At 41.7% G+C, this 22,657-nt stretch overlaps 2 protein-coding genes and 1 long non-coding RNA gene across 3 annotated transcripts; all 3 read right to left on the bottom strand.

Moving 5' to 3' along the window:
- Positions 1–190: 190 nt before the first annotated feature.
- LOC145735290 (uncharacterized) lies at positions 191–2,672 on the bottom strand. Its single transcript, XM_081989137.1, has 2 exons — positions 1,675–2,672; positions 191–1,610 (listed from the first exon to the last, which is right to left on the bottom strand). The coding sequence occupies exon 1, from the start codon at positions 2,670–2,672 to the stop codon at positions 2,025–2,027; it is 648 nt and encodes a 215-aa protein (XP_081845263.1). The 3' UTR covers positions 191–1,610; positions 1,675–2,024.
- Positions 191–8,573, bottom strand: LOC145735291 (uncharacterized). The gene is made up of 2 exons (XM_081989138.1): positions 8,339–8,573; positions 191–1,882 (listed from the first exon to the last, which is right to left on the bottom strand). Exon 2 carries the CDS (start codon positions 1,875–1,877, stop codon positions 1,428–1,430), a length of 450 nt encoding a protein of 149 aa, XP_081845264.1. The 5' UTR covers positions 1,878–1,882; positions 8,339–8,573; the 3' UTR covers positions 191–1,427.
- Positions 8,574–16,745: 8,172 nt separating this feature from the next.
- Positions 16,746–22,171, bottom strand: LOC145735659 (uncharacterized). Its single transcript, XR_014179730.1, has 2 exons — positions 21,942–22,171; positions 16,746–17,061 (listed from the first exon to the last, which is right to left on the bottom strand). It is a non-coding gene; the product is annotated as an uncharacterized LOC145735659 (long non-coding RNA).
- Positions 22,172–22,657: the final 486 nt, after the last annotated feature.

The raw sequence follows: 22,657 nt of genomic DNA, 5'->3' as shown, positions 1-22,657 counted from the left end.
CCTTGTCGATTCAGGGTTTTATAGTAAAGTTGTAGCGCTTTTCTCGCGGTTTTCTTCGGTTACGTTGCCTCGGGCGCCACCTTCGTTATTTATAGTGGCTGAAGGTCCACTTTGCGGTACCTGGGTAGCCTTTAGACAGCTGGAGAAAAGTTCCAAAGGGTTCGGGAAGAAAACAAAATTAAAACAACTGTTTTCACTAATTTCACTGTATTACGGCTCTCAATACTTACAGTAAATACTCACGGTAACGAATACCCAATGAAACGGAAATTACCTTATACGGTGGTACGGGGAAAGCGTGTAACGATAATGAAAACTACCTACGGACCCTTCACTACTGATTAGCCTGACTACGGTAGATTAAGACTGACTGTGACACGGTGAAAGAACGGCGGTACGGTACGGTTATGTAAAACTGACTATTCGGCGCCGATATTCGTTCCAAAACCCAATGAGGCCCAATTACGCGACCAGCGGTGTTCCCGTCACTCGACCTAACCTCTAGGTGCCTCTCCCCGATTCCCCGGGGTTCGACAAATAGAGCCTCCGTTGCACACTGTTTCCCCAAGCATGCAACAGAGGTTTGAAGTCTCGTGACGTTGCCAGTCACACAGCCGCTAATCCCTCCAGTATTCCCAAACCCGTTTACTGCTCCGTTTCCCCGGAGCTAAGCAAACGAGTCACAGGATTCACCGTTCCCGCTTGCTACACCGTTTCCCCGGTGTTCAACAAACAGGAACAGGACCAGAAGGATTACCTAACTGTTTTCACCAAAATTAGTAACTGTAGCCGGCGCCGTCTTATCAAAACCACCCTCAAACAGAAAACCCCGGAAAAATATAGCAAATGCCTCAAATGAAAATCCCCTGAAAGATACTGAATATGCCCCAATTTACAGTTTATTATATTAACTACAGTTAACGGTACGGGTTTAAACAGCAAACGGAACAAATACCGGACGGTCGGTATGTGTCTATTTTTTACTTACAAGTTCGCGGAGATAAGAGATAACGGTCGGCACGGATCGGCTTAGCAGGCTGATTTCGATCTTTGCTGATCGAAGAATCCCCATTTTCCGGCTCGGGGCCTTCTTTTATACACAAACCCACGGTGGGGGCTGTTAGTGGCGGTACCCACTCTCTGCGCCCACCGAACCATTTCGAACGGCCCCGGACGGCCCCGATAGAATCGACGCCACGACGGACGCGGACTAGCACCCAGCAGTGAAGGTCACGCGCATTCAGATTTAATCAGCGAAAAATTAGTAACTTCGTTACACACCCCCCCTTCTTACGGAAAAAAAAAAAAATATATATTTCCCCAACACAATATTTTTTTTTTTTTATTATTGCGAAAAAAAAGCTAAAAAAAAAAGAAACTCTAACGTTAGTTAACTAACACTTAACCTAGCTTAACCTAAACTAAAACTAATCCACCAAGCGGTGGCGCCTCTCGGTGCACCCACACCGTGGGCAACCCCGGGACGACGATCGGCGGCGGACGGGAGACGGATCGGCGGGCGACCTGCGGGAGCGCGAAGGTCGCGGTGGCGGCGGAGGCGGCAGCGGCTGTGGGCAGCACCGACGGGTGGTGACACCCAGCCTCCCACACTGTGAGCAAAAAAGCAGCGGTGACAGCTGGCACTCCGTCCGGTAGTGCCCCCGGTGACCGCACCTCCAGCATGAGTCGGGGTGCACCGTCACCCGATGGTCCTCCATCCACCTTGTCTCCTCTCGGAGGCGTCGGATTGCCACTGGGGTCTCAGGTCGGCTCGGCGGCGGCGGCGACGGTGCGTGGCGGTCCACCTCCCGATAGAAGGGGTCACCCCCCGTTGGGACCACCACTAACACATCGGACGATGCGTCACTGTCGCTCATGTCGGCTAATATAGAAAAAAAAAGAATAAGTGTCGGTACAGGACCCCCGAAACAGAACGAACAGACAACACAATCTACCCCCACAATATTTGTTACCCCCTTTCTACTTTTTTTTACGGTGTTACCAACTGTTTTTTTTCCGGTGCCCTACGGCGGTGCCTGCGACCGCCTAGGCAGCGCCACGCGCACCCGCGTCCCAGTGGAGCTGGTCAGCAAGACACGGCGGCGCCCGCTGGACGCCGAAAACCTTCCCCCCAACGCCGCCACAAGACCGGGTGGCCAGTCCTTCGGGTCTGGGTACACCACGGCGAAGTCCGCCACCTGGCGGTCCGGCCAAGCCTCCCCGTCGCGCGGCGCCCGACCGCCATACCGTGCCAGCAAGATTTCGGCAGCCGACAGGCCGGGTGTTGGGGGCGGCAGGGTGACGGGTATCAACCTCCATGTCGGCGGCGGCGGTGGCGAGGGCGGAATCGGAGACAATAAGGGCGGCATCGGGGACAGACAGGGCAGCGGCGGCGTCCGGGACGGAGAAAACGGGGACGGCACAGACGGCGGCGGCGTCGGCGGATCAAACAGGTCGGTCGACGGCGGCGGAGGTGACGGTTCGGTCGGCGGTGACGGTCGCGTTGGCGGGGAAAACACACGGTTGTCCGGCTCCCCTAAATCGCCGAGGAACTCGAGCAGTTCCGCTGGCCAATCCCGAAGGTGGGGAAACTGCTCGAAGCAGGGGCGCTTTGCCGGCGGCGGAGTCATTCTCTGTAAACATAGTCGTAAGGTACGGGTATTTCGGCACATTACCTGCCCACATAATCACTAGACGATACAAAAAAAAAAACGGCACAACCCCAATTACAACCCCCGGAACTCTACGGTACATTAATACATCACCTCCGCAGAACTTAATGGTTTTAAGTCCTTGATATGTATACGGCGGTACCATTTTCCGTTCTCATCCCTTAAGTCGTACACCACCGGTGACACAACTCGTTTTACCAAGTACGGTCCGGAAAACTTCGGGGCTAACTTTGCAGCAAAACCCTTGTCGGCGGATGACAACGGATTTTCCCGTTTCATAACTCGGTCCCCAACTTTACATCTCCATTCTCGTCGGCGCAAATTGTAGTTACGGCTCTGAGCGGAGAAAGCTCGGCCCAGATTAACTCGGACCAACTCATAAACTTCAGCAAGCTTTCGGAGATGTTCGGTATAGCCTTGGTAGTCGGTTTCGGCGGGCGGGCGGTCGTTTGTAAGTTCGGTGACGGGCGGGCGGTCGTTTGTAAGGTCGGTGACGGGCGGGCGGTCGTTTGTAAGGTCGGTGACGGGCGGACGGGACAATGCAGCGGGCGGCTCCAACTCTCGGCCAAAGTTCAGAAAAGCCGGAGTAAACCCTGTAGACTCATGCCGGGACGTGTTCACGGCGAAAACCAAATCTGTAAGATAAACATCCCACTTTCTGTGGTTTTCCTCACAAAAGGAAGCCACCATAGTTTTCAAAGTTTTATTTGTACGCTCTACCGGGTTTGCTTGCGGTGTGTACGGCGGAGTCAGACGGTGGTTTATTCCCATTTCCTTCAGTAAACCACGGAACAGTTTACCAGTAAACTGGGTCCCGTTGTCGGAAATTACGGTTTTCGGACACCCAAAGCGCATTAAGACTTCCTCGTGTAAAGCTTGACTGACGGCCTTGGCGGTAGCTTTGCGGATGGCTTTGCACTGGACCCACTTTGTAAACCTATCCTGAAACACAACCAAATAAGAGTTACCCTTAGAGGACCTCGGTAACGGCCCCACTAGGTCAGTGCTAACGGTTTCCCACGGTTGACAGTTGCGGGACGGTTGCATCTTTCCAGGCGGTTTCTGGGATTCACCCTTAAATCGCTGACAAACAGAGCAATTCCGGACGAACCGAGCGGTATCTCGGAACATCCCTGGCCAATAATAGCGGCGGGCAATGCGGGCTATTGTCTTGGCTATGCCCTGATGGCCGGCGGTCGGTTGAGAGTGGTTTTCATCCAGTACAGCTCTTCGAGCATCTTTAGGCACGCAAACCTTCCATGGATCGGCCATTTCGTTCTCAGTCAAGTCGGTCATGTCCCAGAAATGTCGATAGAGACGGCCATTGCGCACACAAAAATCCGGAAAAGCTTCGGGGTTCTTTTCCACGGCGGTTTTCTTCGAACTGTACCAAGGACAAGGTACGAAGTCTTCGAGAGCGGAAACGGGGTCCACATCGTCTTCAGGCTTGCCTACCGGACTCCTAGACAAAGCATCGGCTACCTTATTAAGTATTCCCTTACGGTATTTAATTTCGAAGTCAAACTGTTGCAAATACACACTCCATCGAGCCAAACGGCCGGACGGGCTCTTTAAGGAGTGTAACCAGCGGAGCGACTGGTGGTCAGTCACTACGGTAAACCGGTAGCCCTCTAAGTACGGTCTCATCTTTTCGGTGCCCCAAACTATGGCCAGACACTCTTTTTCAGTCACGGAGTACTTCTTTTCGGCGGCGGACAGACTACGGCTGGCGTACGCTATGACATGGTCACCATCGGTGTCATGCTGAATTAGAGCTGCCCCTAACCCAGCGTCGGAGGCGTCAGTCTGTAAAATAAACGGCTTGGTAAAGTCAGGACATGTTAATACGGGAGCCTCTGTAAGCCGGATTTTTAACTGTTCAAATGCAGCCTGCTGTTCTTCCTGCCACTGCCAGCGTACGTTTTTCTTTAACAGGTGGTTCAACGGGGCGGCTAATTGTGAGAAATTTTCCACAAAACGGCGGTACCACGATGCAATTCCCAGAAATCTTCGGACGCCCCTCACGTTAGTCGGCGGCGGTAAACTGAGTATTGCCGAGACCTTTTCCGGGTCAGTGCGGATTCCCTCGGATGTGACAAAGTGACCCAAATATCGGAGCGACCGGCGCCCGAATTGACACTTCTCTGGATTCAGTTTCAGGTTGGCGGCTCGTAGACGGTCAAACACCTGTTTTAAAAAAGTGTAAATGCTCGTTAAATGTCTCGCCCAGTACTATTATATCATCTAAATAGGCGAAACAGTACGGCTCTAACTCAGGCCCGATCACACGGTCCATTAGGCGCTGAAAGGTGGCGGGGGCGGAATGAAGACCAAACGGCATTACTCGGAACTGGAACAGGCCTCTACCCGGTACGGTAAACGCGGTAATCGGTTTACTTTCTTCCGTCAACGGTACTTGCCAATAACCCTGTTTCAAGTCTATACTAGAAATGTATCTGGCTCTGCGCAGCTTGTCTAGTATTGCGTTGATAAACGGCAACGGGTACGCATCCGGACGAGACACAGAGTTCACTTTCTGAAAATCGATACAGAACCGGTGCTTACCATCCTTTTTCTTGACAATCACCACCGGCGAGCTCCAAGGGCTCATGGAAGGCTCAATAACGCCCTCTTCCAGCATCCGATCAACCTCTGTGTTGATCACTTCCTGCATTTTCGGATTGCGGGGGTGGTATCTTTGTTTTATGGCGTCGCTTTGTGTCAAGTTAATGTGGTGGTAAATCAGCGGTGTTGTGCCCTCTATTGACTCAAAACCGGGTAGTTCGGCGGCCAAAAAGTTCTGAAGTCGGTCCTCTTCATCGGCGGTTAGCAACAGTTTCGGCGGTGCGGTAAGACCCAACGGACTGCATGGAAGAGGCAGCGGTACCACGGTAACCTGACTGGTGCTTAGATCAATCTGAAAAGCATGTTGTTTTAACAAATCCATGCCAAACACAACGTCGGAAGTGAGATTTGGCAAATAGCTCAGATCTGCCTGCAAACTAAGATCATTAATAGAGACGGTAAGCCGGAAAGCTTCGGTGATCTTGACCACGCCTCCACTAGCAACTTGAGCGGAACTGGTGTGCGGGGTGATCTGTTGCGAACGTTTAGCAACACACAACTCCCTAACGGCGTCACCTATGAAAGAATGAGCTGCTCCGGTATCTATTAATGCCCTAAACGGTGTTTCTAAAATTGTAACAGGCAGGTGCGGACGGCAATCTTCTTTTGTACGGACAGGCAAGGTTTCGGTTTGACGGTGCTGGACGGACCTTGCTGCAATGCAACACCGATCTAGTTTCCCGTCCGGCAGGTGCAATCCCGGCTCAATACACCGGCCTTGCCACAACGGGAGCAAAACAGCCTTGCCTGGTTTCTGCAGGCCGAACGGTAATGGCCTTTTTGACCGCAGTTCCAGCATTGAGGGCCGTTATCCGTAGCCTGTTGGCTTGGTCCGGCTCGTTCTTCGGTCCCAGTGGATGGTCTAGCTGGCGGCACTGTCGTTGGCCTAATTGCCCGGTTTGCTTGATTTTCTGTAAATTGACGGGTGTTAGTAAAATTTCGGGGCCCTGAGAATGGCCGTGACGACGGTACGGAGGCGGGAATTATAGGCGGCGGCGGTGAGTGCAGCTCCTTGAACAATAGTTCGGTTTCTCGAACCGATCGGGCAAAGCTGGTGCGATCCGAAAAATCGCCCCGACGGATTTGTTGGCGGTACTCCGGCAACAAATTACGATAGAGCCACCTCAGCTCTTCTTCCGGGCTAATTCCCCCATGACGGCGGATTAACGTCTGCAGCTCAGTTATATACGCACCAGCCGATTCATTCGGTCGCTGACGTCGCCGACTGATTTCCAGCTCCAAATCTTCGGCATAATTTATGGGGAAGTAGAAGCTGCGAAAATCAGCCAGAAACTGCCCCCAGGATCGCCAACTTCCCCTGTTGTTACGGAACCACAAAGCGGCCTCACCCTGTAACAAATCAGGCATATGTGGCAATAAGACGTCCATGGAAATGCCTTGAGCGTCACAGAGCTCTTGGACACGCTCCACAAATGCAACGGGGTCGTTTCGGCCATCAAAGTACACTTTCCAGTTGTGTACTTGCACATGGGCAGTCGGCGGCGGTACGGTGGTAAACGGGGATCCAGAAACGGCGGGCGGTGAGTGAACGGTCGGCGGCAGGGCAAACGTGACGGCTGGCAAGCCTGTCATAGTGACAGGAGGCGTTGTCACCACAGAAGTACCTGTAACAGTCGTAAAATACCGGGTGGTCGTCGACGTTACGGCGGTAGTGGTTGGCGGTGACAGTGGGTGGTTTGGAAACCCAACAACTGGTACTGCAGGAAACGCAAACTGTTGCAAGTGTGGGGACGGTGTTGCCACACCCTCACGCATGTAACGCACCAGTCGTCTACGCAGCATTTCCACGGTCCCAGTCACATCCAGGCAAAACTTACTGAGTTGACCCTGCAACTCTTCCTTTTTCAACCCGTAAATCCAACTCACCCTCACGTCAGTCGGTCCCGGTACTACTGACAACTCCATGTTGTCGCTGTCTCGACCCTCGGTCACTCCACCAGCGGCCCTGTCTCCGCTGTAGCCTTCCTCGTCCATTTCTTTTCAGCTAAAGAAAACCGGCAAAAGAAAACAGTCTATAATAAAGGGGAAAAAAAAAAATCGGTCCCTGCTCGGGCGCCAAATTTGTAGCGCTTTTCTCGCGGTTTTCTTCGGTTACGTTGCCTCGGGCGCCACCTTCGTTATTTATAGTGGCTGAAGGTCCACTTTGCGGTACCTGGGTAGCCTTTAGACAGCTGGAGAAAAGTTCCAAAGGGTTCGGGAAGAAAACAAAATTAAAACAACTGTTTTCACTAATTTCACTGTATTACGGCTCTCAATACTTACAGTAAATACTCACGGTAACGAATACCCAATGAAACGGAAATTACCTTATACGGTGGTACGGGGAAAGCGTGTAACGATAATGAAAACTACCTACGGACCCTTCACTACTGATTAGCCTGACTACGGTAGATTAAGACTGACTGTGACACGGTGAAAGAACGGCGGTACGGTACGGTTATGTAAAACTGACTATTCGGCGCCGATATTCGTTCCAAAACCCAATGAGGCCCAATTACGCGACCAGCGGTGTTCCCGTCACTCGACCTAACCTCTAGGTGCCTCTCCCCGATTCCCCGGGGTTCGACAAATAGAGCCTCCGTTGCACACTGTTTCCCCAAGCATGCAACAGAGGTTTGAAGTCTCGTGACGTTGCCAGTCACACAGCCGCTAATCCCTCCAGTATTCCCAAACCCGTTTACTGCTCCGTTTCCCCGGAGCTAAGCAAACGAGTCACAGGATTCACCGTTCCCGCTTGCTACACCGTTTCCCCGGTGTTCAACAAACAGGAACAGGACCAGAAGGATTACCTAACTGTTTTCACCAAAATTAGTAACTGTAGCCGGCGCCGTCTTATCAAAACCACCCTCAAACAGAAAACCCCGGAAAAATATAGCAAATGCCTCAAATGAAAATCCCCTGAAAGATACTGAATATGCCCCAATTTACAGTTTATTATATTAACTACAGTTAACGGTACGGGTTTAAACAGCAAACGGAACAAATACCGGACGGTCGGTATGTGTCTATTTTTTACTTACAAGTTCGCGGAGATAAGAGATAACGGTCGGCACGGATCGGCTTAGCAGGCTGATTTCGATCTTTGCTGATCGAAGAATCCCCATTTTCCGGCTCGGGGCCTTCTTTTATACACAAACCCACGGTGGGGGCTGTTAGTGGCGGTACCCACTCTCTGCGCCCACCGAACCATTTCGAACGGCCCCGGACGGCCCCGATAGAATCGACGCCACGACGGACGCGGACTAGCACCCAGCAGTGAAGGTCACGCGCATTCAGATTTAATCAGCGAAAAATTAGTAACTTCGTTACAAAGTAAATATTGAATATAGGTCAAATACTGTAAATATAAATTAACCCATAAACGCGACCCCTGGGAACGGACAGACCGCACGACGCGACACTGTCGCTCTTAAATGAATTTCCTGCCCACAAAAAAGCCGACACGACAACGTGTCAGAGAGCCTCCAAACTGTCGCCCCTGCTCCTTTAGACATCGAAAAGCCCGCTCTGCTGAAAACTCAACATGCCCAGCTTCTGGATGACAAAACGCGGAGACAGGGCCAACACCAGCGACTTGGAAGGATTTCCAGGGAAGGGGGCAACCCCTGGAAGTGCACACCCGGCTCAAAAAAGCCGGCACGATTACAATTACAGAGACAGGGCCAACACCAGCGACGACGAAGAACTAATGCCCTGGCGATCCATGACCCCGAAATTGAGCACAACCACGTCCCCACCGTGGTCAAACAAAACTTAAAACCCAAAATCGAAAGATTCCGTGACCCCAAGCAAAGTGGCGTGCGTCGACTTGTGCTGGGACGACGACGAAGGGTAATCCATCAAAAAAAGAAAGAGGGAAATAAATGACAAGATGACAACTCTAGTAGTACAAAGGACGACACCGAGTTTCAAACAGAAGAAAAAGCCAAATTAAAAAAACTAAAACAGCTCATCAAATCTCTGGATGAAACTACAAGGGAACTGTCCAAAATCGTGGCCAACAACCAAAATACTAAAAAATAAATTAAAGAGACCGTCTCTAAACTTAACACCAACGACATGTGTGGACTCTCATAAACGGCCTCCGTATTGGAGAACTAAACGAAGACAGAAACACTTCCACTATAGACAGCTCAACTCAGACCGACACAGACACCACCACAAAACACATCCAACCGACCCGGACAACAACCACAACACCATCCTGTCTCAACTGCGGAAATCAGAGCAAATCGAGGACATCGTCAAGGTTATCAACCTAAAATGTAACAACAACTGCTACGTTAAAACAAGCCATGAGACGGGAAACCCGCTCTCCACAGAACTTAATACAATAGTTATCGCCGACTCAGGAAACCAACCAACGCAAAATTGGATAAAAAAAAGACTGAGTAACTTATACCCCCAAATAAAAAGCCTTCTGGAGGCCGGAAAACCTGCAGAAGGTAAGTCTATCTGCATAGACACTACTGTAATGACCGACGAGGCCGATGATACAAACAAGAGAAAATCCATATACATACTAGGCGCAAAAAACCCATAAACTGGAAATGAACCGAGGAATTCATAAAAAGCTGGTCAAACCTACTTCAAGGAGTAACAAACCTTGTGAGAAAAGAACAGCAAAAAGGAAATAATAAAATAGTACTTTACAATGCCTCCGGGGTTGACATTGTAAAAATCAGAAAACAAAGAAGAAGAGAAGAAGAAAAAGTCCCATCACGGACAATTCAACAACGTATAACAAACCTACAAAAAACGCATCCAAACTCTACAACGCTTCCCAAACAGACAGAGTAAAAATAAGGAGATTAGCAGAAAAAGCCCTTCAAGACTACGACCTAAAAATTACAATCATTACATACAACACAAACCAACAAAACAACTTAACCACCCTGAACCAACGTACAACAAGGACCAAATACCCGTCTCCCATTAGACAATCCGCAGAGTTGGACCGAAATCAAAAACCGAAGGAAAAACGAAAGCGACAAGGATTTTATCAACGAAATCTCAAAAAACATCGACAAAAACATGGAAACTGCACTTGTACAGCCCACTAAAACCATCTTTATAAAATATATGACTCACTCTACAAGCAAAAAGTGAACTGGAAGAGGCACTAATCGACACCCTAAATACCACTACAGACAGCTTACAAATACAAATGGCACAGAATCCAAACAAAAATAACTTAATTTAGTCCTTTGTAAAACTCCCGACTGACCAAGCCAACAAGCTTATACAATCCAGGAAAATCAGAATAGGCTGGAATTACTGCCGTGTGGAGGAAACCAACCAACCCAAATTATGCCTAAACTGATATAAATATGGCCACGTTACAAAAAACTGTACTATAGAGAGCAGAGAACGCTCCTGCCTCAAATGCTGCTCAAAAGAACATGGCATCAAAAACTGCAAAGAGAAACCAAAATGCCTAAACTGCGGAAAGGACCACAAAACTTACAGTTTTGCGTGTCCCACTTACAAAAAAGCACTTAAGGACATGAGACAAGACAAGATTATATTCTAAATATAATTTATGACACCAAAACAGAATTTGATTGTTAAGAAGCTGGATCAAATTCTGCAAAAAGGAGACAATAACAGAAGAAGCCACTCTCCATCTAGAAAAGATGTAAAATGTTACAACTGTGGACGCAAAGGACACTACAGTAGGAATTGCAGGCAGCGGTCTCGTTCACCAAATCCACATTACCGAAGTAATCAGGACCAGGAAAACTCGAGGTTGCCGGAGTAAGGGGGCGACCCCTGAAAAGTAACCCTTCAGCCCCCAAATTAAGGATTTCTATGATAAAGAGGTGTAATGGTAGTTTAATCGCTCAAGGACTATTGAACAACAAAGAATGTGATTTTACCATTGACACTGGGGCAACAAGATCTATTGTGAAGCTTGACCTGATAACATCTACGCCGATGCAGAAACTTCGACAAACGCCTATTTTGGGAGACATCGAACATCGACAAATCGTTTATTATGTAAGTTGCGCTACTTAGCAGAAGAGTTATAGTTAAAAAAAATATTCTCAGCATTTTCTCTTTGCCACATTAGTTATATATATATTTTTTTTCAAAGTTGTCTTTCATAGTTTTTGAGATATCGCCGATGACCTCTGTTAGTGGAAGACCCGGTACATAAAACTGTGGAGTTTAATACCAGAAAAGATGTAAGTAAACTTTCAATTGCACGTAAAATAGAGTGTGCTGTAGTGGTCTGTCATTTTCAGGGGGTAACAAGGGGTTAGGGTAGTTTGTATTTATAGGCCACCTTCGGGTGATTTCGTTTTTTTTGAAAAGTAATTGAAAACTGAATGCCGGTATGGGACAAAAACCCAAAACAATTTGCATAGCAGGAGACTTTAATGTTGAATTGCTAAAAGATAATAAGCTTAAATTGAATATGCTATCAATGCTGGAATCACAAGGATTTAGACAAACTATCTTGAATACTGGACAAAACAATAACTCTGCAACATGCATTGAAAATATTTGTGTAAATAGTAGTTTAGACTATCTAGATAGCGATACTCTGGAAACGTGTATTTCCGATCATATGGTTCAAATTATTGTTTTGTAATTAGAGGCACCTAGTATAAATATGGCATCTTATAGGCGATTCTATAGTAAGGAAAATAAGTTGTATTTTGTCAATTACTTGAAAAATGATTATTGGTCTTTAGTATATAATAACGGAAATGAAAACATTGATTCACAATGGAATATTTTTATTCGAGATTTTATTAACATCTTTAATTATAGTTTTCCTTTAAAATTAAGTAATAAAAACAAGTCAACACGACAAATCGAACCCGAAGGTACAAGATTGCAAAAATAGATTGGACAGTAAATATAAAACTCAGTACAAAGTAGTAAAAAAAGAATATGACAATCTTTTGCAAATTACTAGGTCTGAGCGGTATCAAAAATGTATTTTGACATCTGATAACAAATCTAAATGTATGTGGGCAATATATAGGGAAAATATAGGCAAAGAAGAACACTCGGATATTGGTATTGGTGAGAACATAGAGCAGTTGCCTACTCTTTATAATAAATTTTTGTTGAATAAAATTCCAGATATAATAAAAATATTAAACAATGTTAAGACTGATGTTCAAATTAATCCTAATAGCCGGTCTATGTTATTAAGGCCAGTGTCTGAGGCCGAGGTATGTGGAATTGCTACCAAAATGAAGAGTACAAGAATAAGTACAATGCTGGTGTGGATGAGATTCCTGCTAGTATTGTAAAGATGACAGTTCCATACATTTGCCATGTTTGGTCATTTCTGATAAACAATGCTTTGGAGCAGGATGTTTTTCCTGGCCAGTTAAAAACAGCAGTAATTAGACCGATCTTTAAGAAAGGCGATCCAACAGTTTTGGACAACTACAGACCTATTAGTATTCTGCCTTCCTTTGCAAAATTATTTGAAATGGTAATGTGTGATAGACTTTTACACTTTATGAATAGGTCTAATTTAATACAACCCATTCAACATGCATATTTGGCTGGATCATCAACATACACTGCTGTGTTTGAATTTACAAGAAAAATATTAGACCTTGGAAAAAGGCTGTTTAGCAATGAGAATATTCTTAGACCTATCTAAAACATACGACTGTGTAGATCCACATCTTCTTCTAGACAAACTTGAATTGTATGGGGTCAGGGGAAATGCCCTAAGTCTGTTTAATCAAACTTAACTGGGAGAAGGCAGATTGTTAGAGAGTCCACATGTGGAAAAAAATATTGCTCAGCGTCTATGTCAACTAGTCCGGATGAGGCTATTACTTGTTATGCAGATGACACTAATCTTCTTGTAGGGAATAGACAGTTCACAATCAAAAACAGAAAGACAGCAGTTTTTGTCGCTTTGGGACTTCTTGGGACTTCTTCTTCTTCTTGTGGTTCCTATCCGTTACGGATGTTGGCAATCAGCATGGCGAGCCTAACCTTGTTTACGGCAATGCGGAAGAGTTCGGTTGATGTTTTTCCGGTCCACTTCCTGAGGTTATGCAGCCAAGATATTCTTCTCCTTCCTGGACCTCTTCTTCCATCGATTTTTCCCTGGATGATTGTCTGGAGTAAGGAGTACCTGGAGTCGTTTCTCATGATGTGGCCCAGATATTGCAGTTTTCGGATCTTGATGGTGTTCATAATTTCTTTTTGTTTATTCATCCTTCTTAGTACCTCTTCATTAGTGATATGTTCGGTCCATGATATCCTCATCATTCTTCGATAGAGTCGCATTTCGAAGGCTTCTATTTTCTTGGATGTGCTTTCATTGAGTGTCCAAGATTCCGTCCCGTATAAGAGGATAGAAAAGATGTAACATCTGAGAAGTCTCATTTTTGTTTCCAGTGTAAGATCATGGCTTCTGAAGAGTTTGCTCATTTTGTTGTAGGCGGCTGTGGCTTTGGCGATTCGTGATTTGATTTCTTGAGTTGCGTCCCAGTTCTCGTTTATACGTGTTCCCAGGTACGTGATGTGTGGTACTCTCTCTATTGGTTGGTTGTTGATGGATAACTGGATGTTGTCGATCTTGTTTTTGCTAATGACCATAATTTTGGTCTTTTGTATGTTTATGTCCAAACCATATTCCTTACTAACTCTTGCTATTTTGTTGATAAGTTGTTGTAGTGCTTGTGGGCTATCTGCGAACACGATGGTGTCGTCCGCGTATCTTATATTACTCAATTTCTTCCCATTTATTGAGATGCCCTCCTCTTCTTCGTCGTCGAGCGCCTCTTTAAAAATCTGCTCGGAGTAGATGTTGAATAGCAGGGGTGAGAGTACACAGCCCTGCCTCACTCCTCGCATTATTTTGACGGCCTCAGTTGTTTCTCCGTCGACTCTTATTGTTGCCGACTGGCCCCAGTACAAGCTACTTATGATATTCAGGTCATTGGTATCGATCCCTGTCTTCTTTAATATTTCCATCATTTTGCCATGTTGAACCCGGTCAAATGCTTTGGCGTAGTCAATTAAACAACAGTAAACGTCAAGGTTAACGTCTCTGCATCTCTGGACAAGGACTTGGACAGCAAAGAGTGCTTCTCTGGTTCCCATCGCATTGACGAACCCGAACTGGTTTCGGGAGATTAGGTTATCGCATCGATTGTATATTCTTTTATGGATGACTTTGAGAAAGGTTTTCAGCAGGTGGCTCATCAGACTTATCGTTCGATATTCTTCACATCGTTTTGCGCCTTGTTTCTTTGGCAGTGCAATGAACTCTGAGACTAGCCATTCTTGTGGTATTTTACCTGATTTGTAGATGTTGTTGAAAAGTTTGGTGATCTTCTTTAATCCATTTTCGTCTAGAAGTTTCAGGAACTCTGTCTGGAGGTCTTGGGACTTGCTATGGATGAATTTCTGAACTGGGATGAACATGTGCAAGGGTTGATACATAGACTTGCTTCAATATGTTACGGAATAAGGATTACATCTAGGTATCTGCAGGATACAAATAGCTTGAAAATTTTGTACTGTGCAAACTTCGAGTCCGTTATTAAATATGGGATTATTTTCTGGGGTTGAAACAGTTCAATGAACAAAGTATTTGTTGCTCAAAACCGCGCTATAAGAGTTATACTAAAGATGGGCTTTAGGGATTCTTGCAGAAGTAAATTTAGGGAAAATCGTCTATTAACAGTTTTTGGACTGTATGTATATGAATGTGTCATTCTTTTTTAAAAATAAGAGTAGATTTAATCTGGAAACGTTTCATACTTACAGCACCAGAACAGCAGATGTAAATTACCATCAACACAGATCAACTTTGTTAAAAAAAGTCCTGTATACATGTCCTTAAAATGCTTTAATCTCCTACCAGATCATATTAAAAGAATAACGACCTTTAAGTGTTTTAAAAAAATGTAAAAAATGTATTATTAATTCTACTCGATGAATGACTTTTTTTATTATGGATCCTTTTCATGAAAAAGCAAAACATCGATGGAAATGCTACTTATAAGGAGTACAAATTATTACAGGAAGTGTATACTAGATGTAACAGTACTTTCTATGTGATAGAAAGGATCCTGAAAGTTAACGATTCAATTGAGAGAGCAATATTAAAGTTAAGAAAAGCACCTCAACCTCTCTCAGTTGATGCTTCGAATTACCTTTTCATTGGTGTTATGTCGAGTTTTTTTATATTGACATTAAGTATACTTTCTAATTATTATTAAATATCTGGAAAACATAATAAGGTGTCTTCTTGGTTTTTAAAATTTTTACATTTAAAAACTCAAAGTTGCTATATACACAACCTTTTGCCATCTAACTTATCAAGTTTTAAAATTGCTCCCTTTCGACCCCTCATGACTTGATTAGGTTACTTCTAATTAAAAGTGACCCCGATCAGGAGGATGACATGAAATGTAAAAAAATTGAGAGAAATATTTTGTATGTCCTTGATCTGGTAAGGCAGAACGAGGTCCGATATAGACCGTGCAGCATTATGTCACATACGCGTACTTAATTGCGCGACTGCTTCTTCTTGTGCCCTTTGCTTATCTGCACGTTAGCGATTGTCTGTACTCTTCATACAATGTGCCAAGTGCCGTTCTCGGCTCTTTCAAATATGGTGACTGCGTCGCTGATGTTACAGCAGTCCGGTATGTTTTTTAGCCAGTAGTGTTGCTTTCTTCCTCGACCTCGATGCCCCTACATTTTTCCTTGTAGAATTAGTGTAGGAATGTGATATTTGCCACCTCTAAGGATATGGTCGAGGTAGGAAACTTTTCTTTCTTTAACGATGCTAAGTATTTCTCGTTCGTAGCCTGCAGTTCCTAAAATTTCTTCATTCGTGGCATGTGCGGTCCACGGCACGCTCAAGAGTCTCCGGTGGGTCCACATTTCAAACGCTTCGATGCCGTTCAGGGTTCCAGCTTTGAGAGGCCACGTTTCTGCGCCGTACAGTAAGATGGGCCATATGTAACACTTTACTACCCGTAGTCTAAGTGCTAGCGACAGACTGCAAGCTAATAGGAAGTTTTTAAGTTTGGAAAATGTTGTTTTTGCATAGTTCTTTCTAAGTTTAAGCACCACTACAACCGGGCAAAATAAGAACACCGAACAAGTCAAGGAGGTCGGTAAAGAATAAATAAATTCAGTAAATAAGTTTGGTAGATATGAATGGCTGATTGCTGGTCTTTGTTCACTCCCAATGTCAACTTTTGCACAGTTACTCAGTTCGCCATGCGTAGATTGACATTAAAAGGAATGACACTTTCGCTAATACACATTACCGACATTAAATAAGAACTCCAAATAAGGCCAAATACTGTTGACCTGACGAAATAATAAGTAACGCACATAATAAATGCTGCATATGGCAAAACAGTAAAAGTACAGTAATAGAAAAGCAAAATAAAAAATAAAACTACACCCAACTCACCCGACCATCTTTAGTTTATTATTAAAATAAATAAGAATTCCATGCTTTGAAATCCCATACATTTATTTATATTTTATCAGATGCATTGAACCTTTTTCAAGGCAATAGTATTCGTGGTATACTTGGTATAGATCACAATTGCTAATTCGGGTATCAAGTTGCCCACAGAAGTACTTGCAGGATTGTTGATTTTGATGAAATTTGACGGCATGACGTTCCTTTCGTGGTTCTAGGCGCGTCAAACATTTGTAGTAAGGCTATTTTGCTTCATGATCCACATTTGGAAATTGGAATTGTGTACACAGCAACTTGTGCCTGAAATAAAAAATAGCTTACTATCAATTCTCAACCAACGTAAATATAATTTGTGAAAGGACAGAATAGCTATGACTTTATGTACATTTATTATAGTGTGTCAATGTCCAAAATTTGATAAAGTCTTAAAAAAACCTTTTTTGACCTGTTTTTGCAATAGATATGGTAACCAAAAGATCGATGGCTACGCACATTTATTAAAATACAGTGAATACCACACTTTGTAAATAGCGTCTTATTTCCTAGAGATATTCTTGTGCATATTTGACATTTTGTATGGTTAACTTGTATTTTGTGTTGTTCGTTTGCTTGAAATGAGTTACCATCTCGATAACCAGATTTGACGCTTCTACAATTATTTCCATGGAGCCACGTAAAAAATAAGGTATATGCTACAAAATCGTCAAATTTAGATGATTTAAAAATAATAATTATGGATGATTGCAACTGTACAAGTTAACCATACAACATATTTCATGATATATCAGAATGAGAGACGGAATCAGAAAATGTCATTAAAACATGTCATTCCATAAGAAAAAACTTAACATCATTTCATTGCCATCTTGTGACACCCTGTAAATTCATTAATCACATAACGGTAAAACGTTGAAAATGCGAAAATTTTTATATTCGATGTTTTTCAATATGTAGAATATTTTTCGAAATAGTTAAGGGTTTCCGGACTTTTTACTCACAGTGTATGTTTATTTTTTAACCAAAAGACATTTTTTTCGAAATAAACTACAAAATTCCGACATTTCAGACTCAGCTTTCCGATTTATATGTATTCAAACGCAGTTTGACGTTATGTGGGATGAACTATAAACTATAATGTGAACTATTTAGTATTACTTTAGCTTTAGTGTTTTTTTCTCCATAATAAGATTTTTTAAGCACAACAGTAATGTTTGGCCTTACGGCATATTAATTTTTTAAAAAAACTTGGGTCTTGCTGTCTCCCCTTTGAAGAAAGACAGCCGGCGTTTCACCTTGTCATATGGGCTCCTGAAGATGGGTACTTATGTGCCCGAAACATATGTCGAGCGACCCCTCTAACATTTTTGGGGGGCTTGAATAAATTTTTTGTGGAGAAGGCTGTGTGTTCTTTCCCATCACTTTTACACTTACACCTCCACTTTGAGAAAAATGGACTACTACTTCACACTATAAACTAAATGATGAAAAATGTAATATGAAATAAAGGTCTAAACTTAACTGACTATCAATGCAAATAAACGCCATTTAGTTCTAATCTGGTAAATTCTCAAATGTTGTCCCGTTCGCTTGTCGATAGGTTTTGCAATTTTTAGCTCACTTATTTAGATGCTTTTTAAAAATTATTTTGGATGTTTTGACGAAAACGACATTGCTTAAGTAGTATTTGCAAGTCAATGCCACCTTAATAATTGCTTTTTATTTTTTTTTTTTTAACATAAATACAAAGTTTTTCCCAACATGTTATACAGAGTGATTTACGCTGATGGTATATTAGAAGTATCTAGAGAACGCCTCCATATTTTTTGTTTAAATTTGAAGTATAGCCTAGGTTGGGTACTACCTAGGTTTGGATCTAAAATATTTTGGACTTTGCGGTGTTGTCAGATCATTCGGAAAGAACAGAAACTTTTGATTTTCAAATGGAACCCACTGTTTCCAATCTCATTCAAGAAATCAAACTTGACAGTGTAGCAACGTTGGCTACCCTGTAAAGTTTGATTTCAAGACATTGATGGTGGATTTCTCAGCAAAACGGTAGTCTAAACATTAATTAAACTCTCAAGTCCTGAAAGGTTTGCCTATGTGACATTTTGTCTTCAGTCAGACAATACCACATGGTTGAAAAGCCCAGAGACCGAAAATGAGAAAACCTACAGGGTGGTAAATATTTACCTTTAAGTCGGACAGATAGAGAAACTACCAGAAATTCGTTTTTTTAAATGGATCCTATATTGTATTATGGTTTGTAATAAAAGAACATTAAATTTAGAACAAATCTATGTATATTCTTCCTATACCTAACTTCAACTGTTTCTGACTTATTAAAAGTTTTTCCATAAAGTGCCTATAAAATCGTGATCCATACTAATCTGAATACGGACACCTGCTTGTGCTCAGTTTAAACCAAGTTGAATTTCACAAATATCTGTCGGAACATGTTGTGGTTATAGGAATGACAACTAGTCATTAAGCCGAAGCAGGTGTCTGTATTCAGGGTAGTATGGATTACGATTGAACGATATATATATATACGATATTCTTTTAATACAAACTATAAAACACCGATGTATCCAATAAAAAAAACGGACGTTTGGCAGTTTTTCTTTCTGTCCGACTAAAAGGTAAATACTGACCACCCTGTAGGTTTTTTTTTCATTTTCTCTCTCTGGGCTTTTCAATTATGTAGTATTGTCCAACTGAGGACAAAAGGTCATATTAGCAAACCTTTCAGGACTTGAGAGTTTAATTAATGTTTAGACTACCGTTTTGCTGATAAATCGACCATTTTTTATGAAATATCTAAGAAACGGTGCAAGATAGGTATAGGGAAATATTACCATTAATTACTAACCTTCTTACGAGGAATTCAAAATAAGATTAGAAGCAGGGTGCTCTATTTGAAAATCAAAAGTTGGTGTCCTTTCGGACTGATCTGGCAACATAGCCAGATCCAAAATATTTTGGAATAAGAGTTTGAACTCAACCTAGGCTACGCTCAAAATTTCAGTGTAAAATGTTGAGTCGTTTTCTAGATATTTCTAATATTCCATCATCGTGAATCACCCTGTATACTTTCAAAGCAAAAAACGTGCTTTTCGAATTTCGTTCATAGGAAAAAAAAAGTTGATCTTATAATATCTTGCAAAACCGAAACGGGGGAACTGAAAAGCAAATACTCAGGAAAATAGTCCTTAAAAAGTTGCTCTAACAATGTTTAAGTTAAATTTTAAAAATTTTCAAATTAGCTTAATCATTGCAACACAACACTTTTTTCAAAATGCTCGTTTATGATTTTTTGAAAATAACTCAAGTACGAAACAGAAATGAATGATGAATGGTTTTGGTTGCAAATGGTGTTATATTGACCATTAAATTCAATAAATTATTTCCCATTTTAAAATTCCATCCTTCTGGTGACCAAATTATTCAAATCATAGCTACTATGTAACCAATTGCCGGCATATCTAATAAAATCTGTCAATTTAAACTAAAAAAGGTTAAATTATAGAAATGACAGTAGATTTTTATTCGGGATATAGTCCACAAAATACGTTTCGTGTATGTAAAAGTTTAGAAAATCTTGCATTCAGACGTCCTAAAGAATTATAATTATATTCGATAAAAAAATCATATCAAATTTAAAATGAAACTCATTAGTATGTATTGCCAAAAATTTTATAATAAACATACTGGAAACATTAATATTTTTTTTTGCAAACTGCTGCAACTGATGATATGAAATAATCAGGATACAAAGTATAGATAAAATATTTAATAATATTATATCGTATGAATTCACACTTTTTTAGTTTAGGTTAAAGCTGTTAAATGCTTCGTTAAAGAAATACAATGTTGAAGTTTTAATTTTCTTGTAGTTGTAGCTCCCCAAATTGTTTTCTAGTGAGCCAATAATGTTTTTTTCTTAAAAATTCAAAGTTCTTATTCGATTTAGAAACTTTTTTATATCATTTATTGATGCCGTATCTGTAACCGTTCAAACAATTTTTTTAAATTTTATTTTCAGAAGTAAAAATCTGAATTTTATGATGTAAATTGGTAGAGAATTTTAACATCCTGTATTTCTTTAACAAAGCATCTTTGGAATATAGTTTACTTTACAAACTATAGTTATTTTTAGACATAGATTGCACGGTTTAAGTTTGCGTATTAAAACCTGAAACACCCTGTATAAGTATAAGAATGTATGTTGTATTGTATAAAACACCTAAAACGCGGTTAGAAAGATAAGCTTTGAATCTAAACCTGTGAAATATGTGTATTTAACACGTTGTGTTTTATTAGCGGTGTCTACATTTCTTAAGTAGTATAAATTGTTAGCTTAGGAAAAAATGAAATATAGTGCATATAGACTGCTCACGATCTTTTTGGATATCTATCCTATAAATAGATTTTTTCCTGTATAATGAAACGACAACAATTTTTAAAACGCCGAGGAAGAAATTTTTTGGTTTATTATTCAAAGAGTTCAAAACACTGAACGTTGTCACATTTAAGTAAAGAATTGTCATTATTTGGCTGTATAAAAACCAACAGATTAAAGAACAATTTTAGTACGGATTAATTAATAAGTAATAGATGTCTATCATTAAAACACCAATGCTTGCTGTCCTTGAAATAACCGATTTAACAAAATAAAACAAGTTACTTAATATATATTAATTTATGAATCTTGTTTAACTCTAAGAGGAAGACACTTGTATTATCGAACATCTCATTGTTAGTTGGCAACACGGCAATGAAATTGAAAGAAATATTTTCCTATAACTTCAAATAAAAATCGTTGTTAAAAATATACAGGGGGCAAAAGTTCAAAATTCAAAGCATAGAGTAGAGCCAAGGTCGTGAACCGACTATAAGTAGTATAATAAAGACTAATTAGTTAAAAAGAGCAAAAAAAATAAATTTTTTAAACTTGAATTTCTTTGACCAATTATATGTAATATTTCGTTACGTTTTCTTGGTCAACTTTTCAGGCCAGTTTACTTCATTCAGTTCATGAAACAGCATTCAAGTCAATTTTTTTTTTAATGTTAACGTTTTGGACTTCCTCTTCAACACAAGATTACGGGTGAACAATAGCTAGAAGGTTGTACATTTCAATAAAAAAACTATAAAAAGGTTTTTATAAATAGACTTACCTATCGACAAAAAGCAGCACACAAAAACACATAAAAGTGACAAGAAAATTTTGACCATGCAGGCAGCAAAATATGACGTCATATTAATTTTTATTTGTTTTAAATAATTTATTTTGAAGGGTTATATTTTACAAAGGGGTTTTAATTAAACATTTTGGCCATATTGTCAGTAGCCTTGAAATTCAGCAGGCTCAAACTGAACAGTCTATTTGTTGGAACCAAAATTTGTTTATATTAACAACATTCCTCAGATAAAACCTGAAACGCTCTGTCTACCCTTCCACATTAGCATCAATTAATTATACCAGAATAAATTTTACATATACATGGTGGTCCAGTTTTAAATGTCAATAATCCACTATTCGATAGTACCATCAAAAAATAAGTTGACATACCATACATTATGTCATTTTGCTCCTAAGAAAGATACAGTTCTCGAAAATTTAGTTTAAAAAATCGTTTTTTGCTATAACTGTCAGACCGTTGGAGCAATTTTGATCAAATTTTGAACAAGTACTTATGAATGTAATGCTCATTATGTGATGTGAATGAAGTTTTGTCAAGCTTGTTAAGTGGCGTAGATACCGAAAGATTAATTTTTCCACTATATTTCATACGCTGACTGGATATTTCACAAAAATGACAGTGTTTTAGAGAGATGATGTATCTGCTGTAAAATTTTTATTCAAAATTCATCAAAGGGTCATATCCGGGCA

The sequence above is a fragment of the Ips typographus genome, linkage group LG11 (assembly GCF_016097725.1).
Source record: "Ips typographus isolate SLU linkage group LG11, UJ_Ityp_2.0, whole genome shotgun sequence".
NCBI classification, from domain to species: domain Eukaryota; kingdom Metazoa; phylum Arthropoda; class Insecta; order Coleoptera; family Curculionidae; genus Ips; species Ips typographus.
This window is presented reverse-complemented; position numbering and strand designations above follow the sequence as displayed.